This window comes from Rutilus rutilus (genome assembly GCF_951802725.1).
Source record: "Rutilus rutilus genome assembly, chromosome: 17".
In the NCBI taxonomy this organism is placed as follows: Eukaryota; Metazoa; Chordata; class Actinopteri; order Cypriniformes; family Leuciscidae; genus Rutilus; species Rutilus rutilus.
Genome location: NC_140230.1, coordinates 28,958,482 through 28,976,565, shown reverse-complemented (window position 1 = coordinate 28,976,565; position 18,084 = coordinate 28,958,482). Strand labels below are relative to the sequence as shown.

At 38.8% G+C, this 18,084-nt stretch overlaps 2 protein-coding genes across 2 annotated transcripts in view; one reads left to right on the top strand and one right to left on the bottom strand.

The window, feature by feature from the left end:
- LOC311275870 (neural-cadherin) overlaps positions 1–15,508 on the top strand; it is a 124,043-nt gene extending 108,535 nt beyond the window's left edge. The window contains exons 19-33 of the mRNA XM_084385151.1: positions 43–136; positions 2,465–2,649; positions 3,524–3,759; positions 4,580–4,857; positions 4,993–5,207; positions 7,020–7,147; positions 7,466–7,593; positions 8,263–8,386; positions 9,367–9,547; positions 10,149–10,315; positions 10,450–10,714; positions 11,847–12,027; positions 12,104–12,357; positions 13,292–13,449; positions 14,416–15,508. Of these exons, the coding sequence (XP_084241277.1) occupies positions 43–136; positions 2,465–2,649; positions 3,524–3,759; positions 4,580–4,857; positions 4,993–5,207; positions 7,020–7,147; positions 7,466–7,593; positions 8,263–8,386; positions 9,367–9,547; positions 10,149–10,315; positions 10,450–10,714; positions 11,847–12,027; positions 12,104–12,357; positions 13,292–13,449; positions 14,416–14,883 (3,062 nt within the window). The 3' untranslated portion in view covers positions 14,884–15,508. The remainder of the gene's footprint in view (positions 1–42; positions 137–2,464; positions 2,650–3,523; positions 3,760–4,579; positions 4,858–4,992; positions 5,208–7,019; positions 7,148–7,465; positions 7,594–8,262; positions 8,387–9,366; positions 9,548–10,148; positions 10,316–10,449; positions 10,715–11,846; positions 12,028–12,103; positions 12,358–13,291; positions 13,450–14,415) is intronic.
- The window catches only part of dek (DEK proto-oncogene), a 379,089-nt gene that overhangs the window by 215,108 nt on the left and 145,897 nt on the right, over positions 1–18,084 (bottom strand). The gene's annotated exons all lie outside the window — the stretch shown is intronic.

Sequence of the window (18,084 nt, the reverse complement as noted above, 5' to 3'; positions counted from 1 at the left end):
TGGAGGTAGCTTGTCTCTAACCTCATTATGTATTTTCCCCAGGTACGCTCCCCACAACGGTACTTGGACAGGTTCAATCCCCTGACCTTGATGATTGGAGCGAGAAGGTTTACAAGTTCGAAGGCAAACCCCCCAGGTGCTTTGATCTTCTATTGAAGTTTGATTCAAACTCTACTGTGTCAAGTGACACTTACAGGAGAAGAAAAAAAGAACAAAAGTGAGGGAAGATAAAGGATGATAGCGTGCAGTGCACGGCATATTAGCTTACTGACATCTCGCCTGTCACTCGCCTTTTTAATTTCAAAATTCACTCCGGAGTGATACACAGATTCTCTCCTAGTAACTGATAAGAAAGATTACGTTGGCTAGAGGTTCTCTCTAATTAGCTGCATCTATATGATGGTCTTTGTCCAAACCAGACTCTGTGGCTCATGCCAGCAATGGCACCTTCAAGCAAAGCGATTATGCTAACACTCCAGCAACCAATGCCAACTCAATCAGTTTAGTCTTGAGTTCAATCACAGTCTATTTCAAGTTCCATCCAGAGCTGTGCCTGACGGTGTGTTGTGGCGGATCTGCTCTCATTAATTTGGATAATTAACACATTAATACATTAGCAGTTTGATGCTTGCTAGTGTGACACATCTCTTGGCAACGAGAGCGTAGCTTCAATCCAAGCAGTTTTTCATGTGCTTACTTGACAGTTAAGTACCTAATTTGGCACCGGAGCTGAAGGTTACCATCGAGGTGGAACTCTATTCCTGTTATATGAACATGATTGAATTTAATTTGAGCAGTGACTACTGTGAGTTTAGCGACCTTGCTTCACAATGTCTGAAGTTACAAGACCAAGCAGAGCTTCACTGCAAACAGCATATTAAGAGCCATAAACCAGTGTTGTTTAATAGATGTGTCACTTTCATTTTGTGTCCTTTTCCTCCTAGTGCACACTACAAGACAAGCTCATCACTCACACAAGCCTGTAGATGCAAATGCAACAATAAATGTAAAATTTGTTTGAAATCTGGTTCCATGAGATAGCAGTGAGCAGCAGACAATGAAATTGCAAGTCTGCAATCATCAAAATATATATTTCCCATATATTTCAGCAAAACAGTACAAAAAAGCACCACAAATCCTTCCTCAATGTTTCCCTGAAACAAATTGTTCTGTGCGTTAAGCTTTTGTAAGAAAATGCAAATTTGGGTTAGTAGATATGGTCACGAAGACATTTGATTTTATATTTGACACTGAATAGTTTACACATAATTTCTGCAACATGATGACATAAGACAGCAATGCAAAACATTACTTTGTTAATCTGTATTTTTGTAATCTTGTATTTTTCAATAAAAAATAAATACTTTTTTTTTGAGAAGCTTTTAGAAGATTTCAGAACTTAATCTTGGATTTTAAGTAGATTTTTCTTATATAATACCATTTGGGGTTGTGCTTGTTTTTGAAAGAAGTTCATAAAAAAAACTGTTCAAGTTCATGTATCAAAATACAGTAAAACAGTAATATTGTGAAATATTATTATAATTTAAAATAGCTGTTTTCTATTTTAAAATGTAATTTATTCCTGGGATGCAAAGCTGAATTTTCAGCATCATTACTCCAGTCTTCAGTGTCTTCCAGAAATCATTCTAATATGCTGATTTGGTGCTGATTATATTTTTAAGCATAAATCTAACACAATTTAGTGATGGTTCATGCTTAAAAAAACAGGGGGAAAATGCACAGGACACTTCAGAATGCAGAGCAGGGATAACACAACTGTGACCTAGACAGAGAAAAAGCATATCCATACTAAGAAAGAGAGATTGGTGCTGCCCAGCTGTTCCTGGAATATCTTATCCAGAGCAGCAGAAGTGTCCCTGTCATGGTCATCACATCTGGAGACGGAGACAGGAGTTGACATAAGTGCTTTCACTGATATACACACTGCCATTAATAAAACAGCTTGAGTCACTTTACAACATTTGGTGCTGCTCTCTCATGTGTGATGATCCAGGAATGAACCTTGGAATAAATATCCAGTTACTGTACAGTTACTTTCATTCTGGTTTGTCAAGGCTTAGGGGATAGTTCATCCAAAAATGGAAACTCTGACAGCATTTTCTCACCCTCATGTTGTTCCAAACCCAAATGCTGCTCTTTTCCTTAAGATAAAGTGAAGGAGGACAAATGCTTTCAAGCTCCAAAATGACAAAAATGCACCAAATCCTCAAAGTATGTCCTGTGCACTATATTTCAACTCCTATAAAGTTATAAAGATAGCTTTGTGTTAATAAAAGACCAGAAATGATCCTAAACATCTTAATTTTACGACATGAGTAAATGATACGTTTTCTTTTTAATATTTATTATCATAAATATTTAAAGGTAGTAAATCAAAATGATCAACACACTGACTAGTTGAATCTGGAGCCATGCATTAATTCTTGTCCTTTTCCCCACACAGGCAGTTCAGCCTGAACCAGAACAGCGGTCAGCTGAGCATCCGGGAGGGCACAGCAGCTGGATTCTACAGCCTGCAGGTGAGGGTGGCAGATAAGAGCTGGCCCGACGTCACCTCATCGGCCGAGGTCACGGTGATGGAGCTGGAGGAGGAGGCGCTGAGGAATGCTGGGTCCATCAGACTGGCCAGTGAGTGACACTTCCTTTCAAGGAAACTGAAATCTTAATATAGACCAGCTCACTTTTGTTTTGATTTATTAATCAATTAATTATTAAAACATATGCATGCATAAGTGTTATGCTTGACAAGAAAAATGACATTTTCCTTGATTGCTTGAAATAAAACTATGTAAACATACTGTAAGTTCTACAGTAACTTCTCAAGTGTAAAATAAACTAAGCAGAAAAAAAGTGCATGTTCTTCAATTGTTACGTCAATATACAGGGTGGGCCATTTATATGGATACACCGTAATAACATGGGAATGGTTGGCGATATTAAAGTCCTGTTTGTGGCACATTAGTATATGTGATGGTCACCACCCATCTTGAGGAGTTTGCCCCCTCACATATACTAATGTGCCACAAACAGGACTTTAATATCACCAACCATTCCCATGTTATTACGGTGTATCCATATAAATGGCCCACCCTGTACATCAATAAAATGCATTTGAATCCCTGTATCCCGTTAGAAAAAGTGTTTTTAAAAAAAAAGATTTTGTAGACCTGTCACAATGTGAAGCAGGCTGATATTGATGAATGAGAATAATGCAGTCTGCAGCCCGTGAGTAAGTGCTCTTACTCATTTCACATGCAAAGAGGCCCTTTGCGTCGAAATCTTAAAGGGACAGGGTAAAAAAAAGTCCTACAAAATAGGGTGAGAGAAATTGTGGAAACCGTTTGTGCAAAATTAAATCACGAATTAAGCAAAGCAACTAAATTTTTTGCTCCAGGAAACATTTTAATTAGGAAAAAATGAAATATTAACCCCCCGTTAATAAATGTATTTTGGTTTTACATTGTTGGTAAGTTCTTTGTATGTGTGTGTTTGTTATGCACAGACCTGACTGCAAATGAGTTTTTCCGAGCATCAACCAATGAGGAGAGCCGATACATGCGTTTCCGTCGCCTCTTGTCCGAGCTCTTCCAGACTGATATGGAGAATGTTGATGTCTTCAGCCTGGCTAGTGGCAGCCAGCCAGCTCAGCATCACCTAAGCGTGTGGTTTGCAGCCCATGGCTCCCCATACTACAAGCCGGAGAAGCTCCACGGCTACGTGTCCATGCACAAAGCTAAGGTGACAAAGACGAGCGCACAGAAACTCACACTTTCACACCAATCCACGTCTCCTGTGTTTTTCACATAGGCACAGACATGGAGTCTATGAAGCCGTTCACATTAACACACGTGTAACACCTGCACTCAGAGACACACTTTGCAGTGGGGCAATGAATATTTCATTTCCATGTAAGGTATGAGATGGTGGGCTGTCGCTTTGGGACTGGGAGGCGAGCAAGGATGCTGGGAGGGAGGGATGGAGGGATAGAAAGAACATGTTGCTCTCTGTGCAGCATCCACCAGTCTATAAATCAGGTGTAGAGTGGCCGCTCTTCACACCCCAGCATGGTGCTAATGCTCTCACCGAGATGATGTTGATGCACTACACAGGAAGCTGCTCTGACATTTTTAAAGGCGCTGCTGAGGGATGTGATGGACTGCCCTTGAGACCGACCCCCGTCATTCCAGAACAAACACACTCATGCTAACAAACGCGCACAACCACAAAAGAAAAAAATTATTGTGGTAAATCACTTGTCTTGTATTATTCCTGTTGTAAATCTCTTCACCAAAGATGAACATTTATTATTATAAAAAATGTTATTAGTAGAATGACTAAGCTCTTTTTTTTTTTTTTTAAACAACTAAAATGAATAAAGAGAAACAAAAGATGAAAGTTTGGTATTGGGTAACAAACATGTTTCAAATTGTTGTGTACTTTTTCTTATGTTGGTGACCCATAAAAGCACATAAATAATTTTACAAACTTATAAAACATAGTTAAAAGTTATAAATTGTGGAATTATTGAATTCAAGTAAGATTTGTACTTCTCTTTCAGTTGGAGTCCGCCCTGGGCGTGTCCATTCTACAGGTGGGGGTGGACGAGTGTGCCTATGCAGCCTGCGGTCAGACAGGTGGCTGCTCTAGCAGGGTGGCATTCAGTGACACCCCTAAAACACTGAACAATGGGAACGTCTCTTTGGTGTCTGTCTCAGCCAAAGCGAGCGCTCAGTGTGGCTGCATCGCTCGAGAAGCCGTTCACCTGCACTGCTCCTCGTACTCACAAAACCCTTGCCTGAACGGAGGCACCTGTGTGGATAGTGAAATAGGCTACAGGTAAAACAACACTCGAAACAAAATTCTAACACTCAAGTCTTGCTAATAACTGCTTTTTTTTATATGATAGAATAAACATTGTTTAATCATATAATCCCATGGCAGTTTCACATTTGGTCTACTGCTCTGTTACAGGTGTAAATGTCCCCCTATGTTTGATGGGCCAGAATGTCAGCAAACCAAACACAGTTTCCTCGGCAATGGCTATGCTTGGTTCCCTCCCATAAGGCCTTGCTTCCAGAGCCACATCTCTCTAGAGTTCATTACAGAGGCAGCCAATGGCCTGCTGTTCTACAATGGCCCAATAGGAACACCTCAGTCCGGAGAAAAAGAGGACTTTATTGCTCTGGGTATGTAAGGCAAATTGTTTATTGTACAGGTGTTAGTTTAGAATATAAAGTGTTATTTATTTATTTACTATTGTAGTATTTATTATTTTGAATTATCTTTTATTTGAATTTTAAGAGTTTTTTATTATTTCTGGATAGCTTTAATTTATTTTTATTTCAGTTTTTAATTCATTTTGGTACTTATATCATTTAGTTGTCAGAGCAACATTTCTCCAAAATAAATTTCATCTAATATTTATATTTTATTTTATTTCAGCTTATTTCGATTCCTAGGCTAAAAGCATTTATTTTAACAATTGATTCATTAACAATAACATACACATCATTTTCCGAATTACTGAAAAAATTACTCGAAATCTGTTCAGACTAAAACCGCATATGTAAACATGAGATCTCTTTTTTTTTTTTTTTTTTTTTTTACTGAACAAAGCATTCAAAAATAATCTCAATAATGGAAAAACAGCCTTCAGGAAAACAGAAAATTTAAGATTCTCTTGTTACCACTGCTTGAGATTAATTTCGTCTACCAATTAATTGTGTGACTAAAATCGATTAATGGCAACAAGCACAATCTGAAGTGAGCCATTGATGATAGATGTTTGTAAATGTGTGTGGTCAGCAGTGGTGAGAGTGGGGTTTGGGTCAGCATTGATCTTGACACCAGGTCACCAGTGAAGGTCACATATTCAGATTCTGTGCCACCTGTCCAATACTGTATTATGCAACTGGTCGTATGATTTCAGGAAACGACCCTCCTGTGGCCTTGCATAAGCTTACATCATCAGTTTGGTACATGTTTTTATTGAACTGGGGCCAAAACCCTCCACTGCAGTGACAGCAATTTCGAAACTAACCACAAATTGATTACGAATAAGCATTTTTTACTGCTGGGGGTCAAAACTAATCTGAGGGGGCATAAAACCGCATTAGATTTTCATGTCACATGCGTTTGCTGTGACATGTGCTGTGCTTCATATGGTTCCCTATGATGAGTTTGAAAACTTGTTAAAGGTAAAGTTTGTAATTTTTACACAACTAGTGGCACCAAATAGCCTGGAGTCAAAACTATGGGATCGTTCTGCCCATTTTATGGGCCAAAAATCATGCTTATAAAAGTAACAAGCTGCATTTTTGAGGTGTCATTCATGTCCGTTGCTCAAAAAAGATGAGTTACCCAAGTTTTCTGGCCCAGAACTGCCCTTTTGTGGTGTAAATGTGTGGTTCCAGATTTCCCTGTCAGTGGAAATGCTTCTTCAGTGATCTACCATAATTATACACTAATGATCAAAAGTTTGGGGTCAGTAAGGATTTTTTTTGTCTTTTATATAGTCTTTTATTTAGCAACGATGCCTTAAATGTATCAAATGTGATCAACGATGCCTCAAATGATAAATGTATAAAATTGATAATTTATAGAAAAATGTATCATTTATCTATAAATTTATAGAGTAAAGATTTCTACATTGTTACAAAAAATGTGTCAACGGTTTCCACAAACATATTAGGTATTTTACAACATTAGAATGATTTCTTAAGGATCACAGGAGACCGAAGCAATGGCTGCTGAAAATGTAGCTTTGCCGTCACAGAGATAAATGACTTTTTAAAATATATCAAAATGGAAAATAGTTATTTCAAATTGTAATAATATTTCACAATATTGCTGTTTTTACTGCCTTTTGATTAAATAAATTCAGCCTTGGTGAGCACAAGAGATTTGAAGAGAGTAAAAATCATTATATCCCTGTAATGCTCATGTCAATATTCCGTGTGTCTTCTAATGAAATTCCATTATTCTGTTACATTCAATAGAGCTGAAAAATGGAGTTCCTATGCTGAGTGTGAATCACGGCTCTGGGACTCTGACACTCCAGCTGCCCGCGAGAGCAACTGTCATGGACCGCCGCTGGCATCACCTTGACATCATCAGCGATGGCAAGGTATAAGCATAGATTGAAAATGCACACGACCAGAATGAGACACTGGGCAGTTGCCATTCCCCGAGGAATTTTTGTTTAACTTCATAATGTTCTCAATCTCACCTCAATTTCATTGAGATGTGAAGCTGTCAGAGAGTCCAGATCATCACGTAGCTCTGAGGTTCTCATTGGGTTAAGCATATTGTGAGCTTTATCGCCCTCTGGGATCTGGGTCTAAAATATTCCATTACAAAACGTGACCTCTCTTGCACTCAGATGTTGTGTAACACTTTGTCTTGTAGTAAAATCATTCGAGTGTGGATGTGTGTTTTTGTGTAGACTGTACAGATGATTCTGGACTACTGCTCTGGTGCCATGGTGAATGAGGTGGAAGGCCTGGGAGTAGAGATGTCTGAGACTGATCAGTCGGTGTGCAAGGCCTCCGGAGAGACGCCAGGCAGTGAAAGGTAAAAACATGCTGCTATAAATACATTTGATCTTAATATATAATCTTGATCTTAATAAAACCCTGGAGCTTAGACTATTTGCATGCTGGTTCATAATTGCTAAATTTGTTAAAAGCCAAGTTTATTAAAGAACCCATGAAATAAAAATGTCACAGGTTACATATAACCCAATTCCCTGAGAAGGGAACGATACACTGAGTCACATTGCCACACTTTTGGCATGCCTGTGCGGCTTCCTTCGGACAATTAGAATCTAAGGGATTCCGGGATGTCGGTGCCCTTTTATGGAATTGCTACGCTACATCACCTGATCTCACGTCAGTTTCATGTTTTCACACGTGCTTCAGACACCGGTCACGCAGAACCGATCCCATGGCATCCACATCTTGACGCAGCGTCAAATTCCATTCGAAAAGGAACTAAAGTTTTGTGGATTTTTGATCAGAGTGTCATGGCCTCATATTTTAAACCTTTCTATATGCTTGTGTCTTTTCCAGGACAACAGACCAAAATTAATGTTAACTTATCTTTCACTCAGGAACATACAAATATTTGTCAAATAAAATGCTGTCTAGAATACAAGCTGCCTCTGTCTAGCAATAGCAAGGTCCAAATCATGGTTCCATGTTTTGATGTAAACTAAATGCACATATGTTCTTTTCTCTTCAGGTTTTTGGACATCTACCAGCCTCTCCAGTTGGGTGGGGTTAAAGAGACACACTCACCCCGTAAATTACACCCCAATTACAAAGGATTTGTGGGATGTATGAGGAACCTTGTGGTGGACAGTCAGGTAAAACTAGTGTAAATGTGATTATTTTTCTAGATGCCGATTTGCTTATAGTATAGTATGTATAGCTTAGCTTTCTGGAGGGAGTCTTGGCTGAAGCAAAATATAACAAAACATTAATATAATATTAACAAAACAACTAAAAAAAAGATTGCATCCTAGTTTGCATACTTGCACTACGCAAATGTTTTAAATAAATGTTTGTACTTCACTGGAAATGGGAAAGTACATAGTTATGCAGTGTTTGCAATTGCCTTTGTAAGCATTTAGCTAAAATCATTACCTTGAAATACATTCATATTTAAAATGAGTTGCCTTCTTAACTACTGTGGAAGGGTCATCCTCACATTCATCTGCATTTTTCCTCAAGTGAAAAAGTTAAAAATGAATTATTACAAACTCCTTTTCTTTCATTAATAAAGTGACTGTGGGAAATACTACCCAAAAACTCACGCAGAAATGCACACTCCAAAAACAACAACATTTGGCCATGTTTGGCTTTCTATTTTCAGCATACTATTAGCACCAATACTATTTGGATGGATAATTTGTAAATTAGAACAGTGTAGATATTTCTATTTTAAAAATGATTCCAAAATGTTTTCTCTATTATTGAAAGTTGGCCTTCATTCATAAAACAAACAATATGAATTCTGCTGCAAATCATTTGTAAAATGCACTTTTTGTCACATATGCACCACTGTATGTAAATTAGCACAGAAATTCATTTTACTCATTAAAACTTAAAGCTTAATTCACAAAACATGAGTATATTTGTATTCTGTTAGTGTTAAACATTTTTTTTTTTTCATGGCTGAAATTCTGACCGAATGTGTTTCGGGTTCCAATCCACAATCTTTTGTCTGGTCGGAACAGACGTTCACCTGAGCCACTTTCTGACAGCGAGTCGATACGGATCAATGAGGTTCAGCATTGTGCTGACTCAGGCCTTTCTGTGTTTGCGCGTGTCTTATTTCTTTCAGGTGTACGACCTCAGCAGTCCAGCAGAGAGTGAGAACAGTGCGCCAGGATGTGCCCTAACGGATGGTGTGTGTCTGACCGCTGGAGGACCCTCCTGTGGGGTTCATGGGAAATGCTTGGGGGAATGGGGCTCCTTCAGCTGTGATTGCCAGCCTGGATACAGCGGGCACAAGTGTGACAAAGGCAAGCCAACACAATATGTATCACTTCATGGGCTATATTTGATGACAGTGACTGTTATCATATACCACAATAATAATACAATAATACCACACTTATGTAAAGTAATGTGCAGCAAGACATTTCATTGGCCCTAAATCCTTGAAACTATCGTTCAAAAGTTTGGGGTTGGTAAAAAAAATTATGCTTTTGAAAGAAGTCCCTAGTGCTCACCATTAGTCACCAAGGCTACATTTATTTGATCAAAAATACAGTAATATTGTGAAACTCTTTTCTATTTTAATATATTTTAAATTTAATTTATTCCTGTGATGTCATCATTGATCATTACACCAGACTTCAGTGTCACATGATCGTTCAGAAACCATTTTAATATGATGATTTGCTTCTCAAGAATCATTTCTTATTATCATCAATGTTTTGCTGCTTATTATTTTTGTAGAAATCATGATAAATTTTGTTTCCAGGATACTTAGAATGTTCAAAATAACAGAATTTATTTGAAATATAAATATTTTGTAACATTATAAATGTCCTTGTTGAATAAAAGTATTCATTTAAAAAAAATCGTACTGATTTCTACTATGGTTTGTGTACGTTATAGCACTTCCTGAGTGGTCATTTGAGAAGGACAGTGTGTTGAGGTACCAGCTGAGAGGGTTAGGAAGTCCACGCAGGACCCAAGCTCACCTCCTGCTGAGAACACGCTCCTCCATGGGCAGTCTCCTCAGCATGGCTTCACGGGACACCAGTGAGTTCATTATCCTGGAGGTGAGTGATACACACCAATGCAATAACATCTAATGCAATAACATTCTTCTAAAGCATCCCTTAAGTGTCCGAATACTTTGGGTGAGTGAATATGTCTTAAAACTGTAACGCTGTGTCATCTTTTTGTCTCTCAGATAGCAGATGGGTACCTCACTGTTCGCGCTAACCTTGGGGACGGCACTCACCATCTCAAACTAACAGGCCAGCGTGTGAACCACGGCCAGTGGGTCTTGGTCAGCCTTCATCGCCATGACAACATCTTTACCCTGCGACTGGAGCAGGGCGGGGGTTCACGAGAGGTCACGGGGGTCCTGGGTCAGAAGAAGGAAATAGTAGTTCACCCCTCCAGTGTGTTTCTGGGAAACAACGCCACTCCAAACACGCAGGGAGACTTTCAGGGTGGGTTTTCTCTTCCCTTTCTTCCTCATTGCTGTAATTCAAACCAATACATTTCTCTATATTGTTTTGTTATCTCCGATGAGAATGAATTTGTTTTCTTCTTCAGATGTTTTTATCATTCATGCTTTTTATAATTAAAGCTTTATACTCGACTACTTTCTGGAATGCTTGATTCTGATTGGTCAGTCTCAGCATTCTGTGGTTAAATATTTTTTGTATAAAAAGGCAGACAATATCTGACACTGTGCAATATATATTATAAATACACTACTGTTCAAATGTTTTGGATCAGTAAGATTTTCTTTTAAGAAATTAGTTTCAGCAAGGACACATTCAATTGATCCAAAGAGACAGTAAATACATATATAATTTTACACAATATTTCTTTTTAAAATAAATGCTGTTCTTTTGACCTTTTTTTATTCATCCAAAAATCCTGGGGAAAAAACGTATCTCAGATTCAAAAATAAATAAAAATAAATCAACATTGATACGTCATTGATATTGATACCATCTGATATATTGATATCATTGATACAACATTGATAAATCAACATTTTCATGAGCACCAAATCAGAATACTAAAATGATCATGTTACACTGAAAACTGGATTAATTTATTATTACAGGAATAAATTACATTTTAAAATATATCAAAATAGAAAACAGTTATTTTAAATGGTGAAAATATATCATATTACTGTTTTACTGTATTTTGCTGGAATAAATGCAGCCTTGGTGAGCATAAAATACTTCTTACTCTTAGTTTACTCTTAAAACTCATAATAGAAATCTTACTGACCCCACACTTTCGAAAGGTAGTTTAAACTATTATGTAGTATTTTAATATATATTTTAATAAATATTTACAATATTATAGATTTATTTGGTCAGTAACTGTGTAATGAGTGAGATAATTCAGACATGCAATCATAATTGCAATCTAAAGGCAAACAGGACCCCAATTCAAAATTACAGTCATTATATAGTCCAAGAGAACCATTACATTGCCTAGTAAAAAAAAAAGTGCACCTATATATAAATATAAATACTGAATAGTAACAAATATAAAACGCAGCTTTGTTAAAAGAAGTTACAGTGACAAAGTTACACCCTGTTTTTTACCATACAGGCTGTATGCGTGATGTAAGGCTGAACGGTCACTCTCTGCCACTGGATGGTCAGGGCACAGAGTTCAGTACTGTGCTGGAGCGGCATGGAGTCGTGCCCGGCTGCCACTCTGACGCCTGCAGTGCCAAACCCTGCCTGAGTCCACTGTTCTGCACAGACCTGTGGAGGAAACACGAGTGCAGGTGAACACTCTCTCTCGCGCGCTTTAAACGGTCAAACTCCTCTTTCTTTATTTCAACGTCCACTCTCTCTCTCCAGGTGTCCAGCCAATCAGGTTGCAGTGGTGGATGAGGTCACAGGTCTTTTGCATTGCGCCCCCTCCCCCTGCGGCCCCACCACATGTCGTAACGGTGGCTCCTGCCTGGCTCACTCCACCAAGAGCTACCAGTGCCGCTGTCCAGAGGGCTTCAGGGGCCAGTGGTGTGAGATCGGCCAAATCAAAGCCCTTCGTCTCGCCCCGCTCAGTCCGAGCTCCATCCTAGCCATCAGCATGTGTCTGCTCGTCTTTTTCGGTAACTATCAGGATATCCTCACACACACCCATGTATTGTCATAAAGTGTTGAGGTGAAGTGTCCGTTATCATTGTGGAACCATGATGCGACCCACTCAGTTTGTGTCAGCGTATTAAGAATGCTGACAATAGAGAGCTAACAAACAGGGGTAAAAATTACGAGGCAGGCCAGGCGTGTGTGTGTGTGTGTGTGTGTGTGTGTGTGCGGTGCGCGCCTCAGACAGGTACAACAATGACGTGACAGGCTGGCAGTGCCCTCCAGGCCTCTCTGCCAGCTCTGACACCCCATCAGACAAATCGCAAGCACACACACAAATCCTTTTTTTTTTTTAAAGCATTACCGCATGCAGGCAGGAAGAACTCTCATCAACTGAGGCAAAAATGTGATGGGATTGGTTGGGATTAAAAGAAATTTGGCAGAAAATGGTGGGTTATTTCCAGATTGATCTGCCTTTAATTGAAAAGAGGAGTCTTACCTTCCGTGAACTGGCTAGATGGCATGAGCTGGTGAGAGCTGAAGCCTGCAGTCAAACTTTTGCACTTTAGAAGTCAACATGAAATCAAAACTAACCCTGTTTAGTTCAATACATATTTTTAGTCTTATTGAGATTGATTTAAATTAGGTGCACATTTTATTGTCAAAATGTGATAACGTGCTCTGCCTCTGAATCCAAAAAATTGGGAACCAAAATCTAATTTAAACCTCTGAATGACATAATTTAAATATAATTTATTGATTTGAAATGTTTCATATTAAATTACACTATCATTCCAAAGTTTGGATTCGGTGCTTTGTTTATTTGATCAAAAGTACAGTATATTTTGAACTAATATTACAATATAAAACAGAAAAAAGATTCTGTTATATCTGTTATTCTATATTTCAAATAATATCATATATTATATATTTAATATCTCTCTTTTCCCTCTGCAGCCGTGCTCGTGGCAGTGACCGTATGGAATCAGAAGGGCAGTCGGAATAAGTTCCGCAAGCGAGGTGTGTACCACATCCCAGCGGAGCACGAGAGCTGGGAGGACATCCGGGAGAACATCCTCAACTACAACGAGGAGGGAGGAGGAGAGCAGGACCAGGTATTCCATTAACACAGGCCAGCCGGGGGGAGGTATTGATTTACTTTCAGTTAAACTCAGGTCAGGGGAATGACCTCCATCAGCATCAACACTGCAATGGCATCCTTTAAAATGGTTTAGTTAGAGAGTGGCATCCAGTTCCATCTGCCAAATAAAATACCATTATTTTGCATTTCAAGTCTTAACTGACAGTCTATTTAAATAATGAGATGTTAAATGTTGTTACATACAGAAAATTCACACATAGTATACATAATGAATACTGTTATATATATACAGTATATATTAGTATGCTATTCCAAACTTAGCAAATGTTTCTTGATCAACATTCTTTGCTGTTCCTGAAACAGCATTCCTAACAGCCAATATTCTACAATAAAATGTGACATTGAGCATTGTGGCTCTAGAAATGAACAATGAGATACATGAGAAAAGGTACCTGTTTATATACACAATCGTTAACATTTTTGGGTCAGCAAGACTTAAAAAAAAATAATAATAATACTTTTATTTAGCAAGGACACATTAAATTGATCAAAAGCCTTTGTAAAGGTTTTTACATTGTTAAAACATTTTTTTGTTAAAATAAATGCTGTTCTTTTTAACTTTCTATTCATCAAAGAATCTTACACAGCATTACATTTTCAGCATTGATTATAATGAGAAATATTTGGTGAGCAGCAAATCATCATATTAGAATGATTTCTGAAGGATCATGTGACACTGAAGACTGGAATTAGACTATAATTACATTATAAAATATATTAAAATAGAAAACGGTTATTTGAAATTCTAATAATATTTCACAATATTACTGTTTTTACTATATTGTTTGATTGAGCAAAACCATAACATCTTACCACCCCCGAACTTTTGAATGTTAGTGTGTTTTAGATTTAGATTTTGGCCAAATAAAATTCGATTGCGTTTTTCCAGAATTAAAACTGTCGCCTATGTGCCCAACAGAATGCCTATGACATCACCGAGCTGAAGAGGCCGCTGTGTTCCAGCTTGTCCCAGTCCTCCTCCTGCACCACCGCCCCCCTCATCAAGTCGTCCCAGGGCTCTCAGGAGGAGGTCCACCCGTGTGGAAACATCACCAACGGAGCCACCCTTCCCTACCACCACAACGCCAGCTGCGGCGGTCACTGCGCCATGGACTTCAAGAGCTACGTGTCGCGCATCATCTGGGAGGCCGACAACGACAGCCTGGCGTTCCCCATGGACACCTACCACGTGTACTGCATCGAGGGAACGGGCTCCTGCGCGGGCAGCCTCAGCTCTCTGGGGTCCGCCATCTCAGAGGAGGGCTTCAGCTACGACTCCCTGCAGCACTGGGGCTCCAAGTTCCAAGGCCTGAGCGAGCTTTATCGCAGACCCGAGCTGGCCGTCCCCTACATGGACACGGTGCAAAGCCAAAGCCAGGAACAGTGACAGTAATCGGACGACCCGAACACTTCAAGCCCAGCGTTTGTTTCTGTGTTAGTGTTTTATAGCCTTTATATGGTTCCAGTTTGAACGCTACAAAAAAACTTGTCCTAAGAAATGGTTTCTGTTCATTTGTGATGTAGTCACACAGCTTTAAGGGTGAGGAGCATCTGAGGTCGGAGGACTGATTTGTTTTATTTATTGAGTGAAATATTAAATGTACCGTATTTATTTTTTGCTCTGATAGGGAACAAAGCCAGTGAATCATCAGGACTTCACCATGATGAACATGGTATACGGTCACATCCAGCGTGTCACAACTGAGATGAATTGTAGCGAACACACGTGACTAATGCTGCGTTCCATTTCTAGCTTTATTTCCATCTTAGAAGGTTGCGAAGAACTTTGATTTCGCCAAAATGTGAATACACACCACCGCTCAAAGTTAAGGGTCGGTAAGATATTTTAATGGTTTTGATTGAAGTCTCACCAAGGTTGCATTTCTTTGGTTAAAAATACAGTAATATTGTGAAATTTTATTACATTTTAACGTATTTTAATATGTGATTTATTCCTTTGATGGCAAAGATTAGTTTTCATGATTTTTAAATGAAAAGAAAGTTCATTTTTTTATATATTTTTTAGAAAAGTCTGTACTGTAAATTTTTAATCAATTTAATGCATTCTCGCTAAATAAAAGAATACATTTCTTTCAACAAAAAAAAATCTTACTGACCCGAAACCTTCACTTGAACAGAGTTCATGGTACTGGAAAACCTAGAAATATAAGTATTTTAAACATTTTCATGTCTGGAAAATAAAATTAAAAGTAAGAATAATAAGAAAAAGGTTATAATTAACTCAAATTAACAGAACAAGGCTATTTGGTCAGAAGTCATAGAAACCAAATACATCCCACATCCGCCTTTGAATGGAGCGCAGCATTATTCCCAGCAGTTTTACTGATCAGGGCGTTACGTTTTAAAAAATCTGCACTTGACCAAAACACTCTTCTTTAAATGGACCCAGCTGCACTTTTGATGGACGCCCACTTCTGAATTTTAACTCTGACACATAAATTTGCCAAAAGAGGGTCATGAAGACACAGAAAGACTTCATATGTGACTGATGTGCCAATGAATCACAAATCCACTCACGCGCAGAGTGCATAAGTTACATTACTTTCGGTCCATGGCGGTATAAATCTGCTTTCTGCCATGAATATTCATTGTGTAGGTTTGATCTGTCTTTGTCTTTTTCATATGAGAGACGTAGTGTGTGATGCCAATCATTTCTGATGCTGGTGTGCTGAAACGTGGCGACACTATCGTCTGTGTCATATAACACCAGATGAATGTATCGTGTACTGAGTAGCCGAGTCGAGACTCCACTGTGTCAAAGTCTGTTTTAATAGTTCAAATGTGGCCAGACGCAGCGCAGATACAATCACTAAAAGCTTATAAATATTTTCAATTGCAATATACTTACAAAGGATCTGTATAGTTCTATTTTTATTGTTGTGAAAACACAAATATTAGTCTGCTAAAATGTGCAGGCTGCATTTTGTAAGAACAGTGAGCCATAAGATTGGTTTATCCAGTTAGGTTAGCCCTATAATAAATGCTCAGCAAAACCTATACAGAGACATAAATTGAGTTGAATCTCACACATGATCCTTTACAATAAAAGGGCAGTGGCCAAGGCAACGTCGCTTCATGCCTCCTGTAAACCATCTAACGAGAGCATGAGGTCATTGCCACAATGGCTTATAGTTCCTTTCAACCCATCACAGACCAGTGCTGCTCATTGTACCATGTAAATACTGTACATACAGAAATACTTTTTCTAGGGGCCTAATTTTTTCCTTTTTGTATATGAATTTTAATAAATGAAATGTTTTCCTTGAGACACTGTGTGAGAGTGGTTATTTTCTCTAGTTTCCCCATCCAACATTTCACGCCTCAATGTCAGTGATATTCTTGTGTTGTTGTACTGCCACCCTGTGGTGACTTACAGTAATAACAGGCTGATTGGTTTTACTTTATTATTTGCAGTTGCCTTGTAATCTCTATTCATTTCTGCCTGTTCTCACCTATGTTCTTTGACAGTTTTCCTCCCTGTGGCACAATCATATAATTTCCCCACTTTGTCACGAATATTTGTCTATACACGAGCCTAAACATTATGGCCAAATTACATTGATTATCTCCTAACAATTTCACATGTCAAGGTATGGGTAGATTAGATGGTAAGCGAAGAATAATTTTTTGTAGAAAACATGTTGCATGAAAAATGGGCAGGAGTAAACACCTGAGCAACTTAGACAAAGGCCTAACTGTTATGGCAAGGCGACTGAATCAAAGTATCTCTGAAACGGCAAGGCTTGTGTGTTGACAAACCACACACCAGTGACAAGGCTCATTGATGCACAAGGGCAACAAAGGCGTCCCGTCTGGTCCGAGGCAACAGTAGGTCTACTGTGGCACAAGTCACACAAAATTTGAATGATGGTTATGGGAGGAATGTGTCACACCACTGCTGCGCATTGGACTGCGTAGACACAGACCAATCAGAGTGTCCATGATGACCCCTGTCCACTGGTGAAAGCACCTACATGGGCACACGGGCGTCTGAACTGGACCTTTGAGCAGTGGAAGAAGTTGTCTGGTCCGATGAGTCCAGGGAAACCCTGGGTCTGGCAATTCATGTGGATGTAACATGTGGGATGTACTTGACGAACAAATCTAATCCGTTGCTGCTCCACCGTGAACATGAAGGATCTGCTGCTAATGTTTTGGTGCCAGATCCCACAGGACACTTTCAGGGGTCTTGAAGAATGCAAGACCAACCGCATATCTGGCAGGTAGTCATATTGTTTTGGCTCATCAGTGTATTTCTCCTTATTTGTTTTGCATTTTGGAGTTAAGTCACTATACTGGGCGTCACGAGGCAAAAAGGCGTCCTCTCACTTTAAACTGCTTTTTGCAAATTTCTTAACAAGTGTAAATATTTGTATGAACATAAAAAGATTTAACAACTGAGACACAAACTGAATATCAAAAGTATCAGTCAGTAACCCAGCAAACACAGAACGTTGGCGCAACGTAGCCAACCTTCTAACAACGTTTTAACAACATGGCCAAAAAGTTGCTATAACTACGTTGTGTAGTGAAGGTTGTTACAGCGTTGTCACAATGTTGACATTAA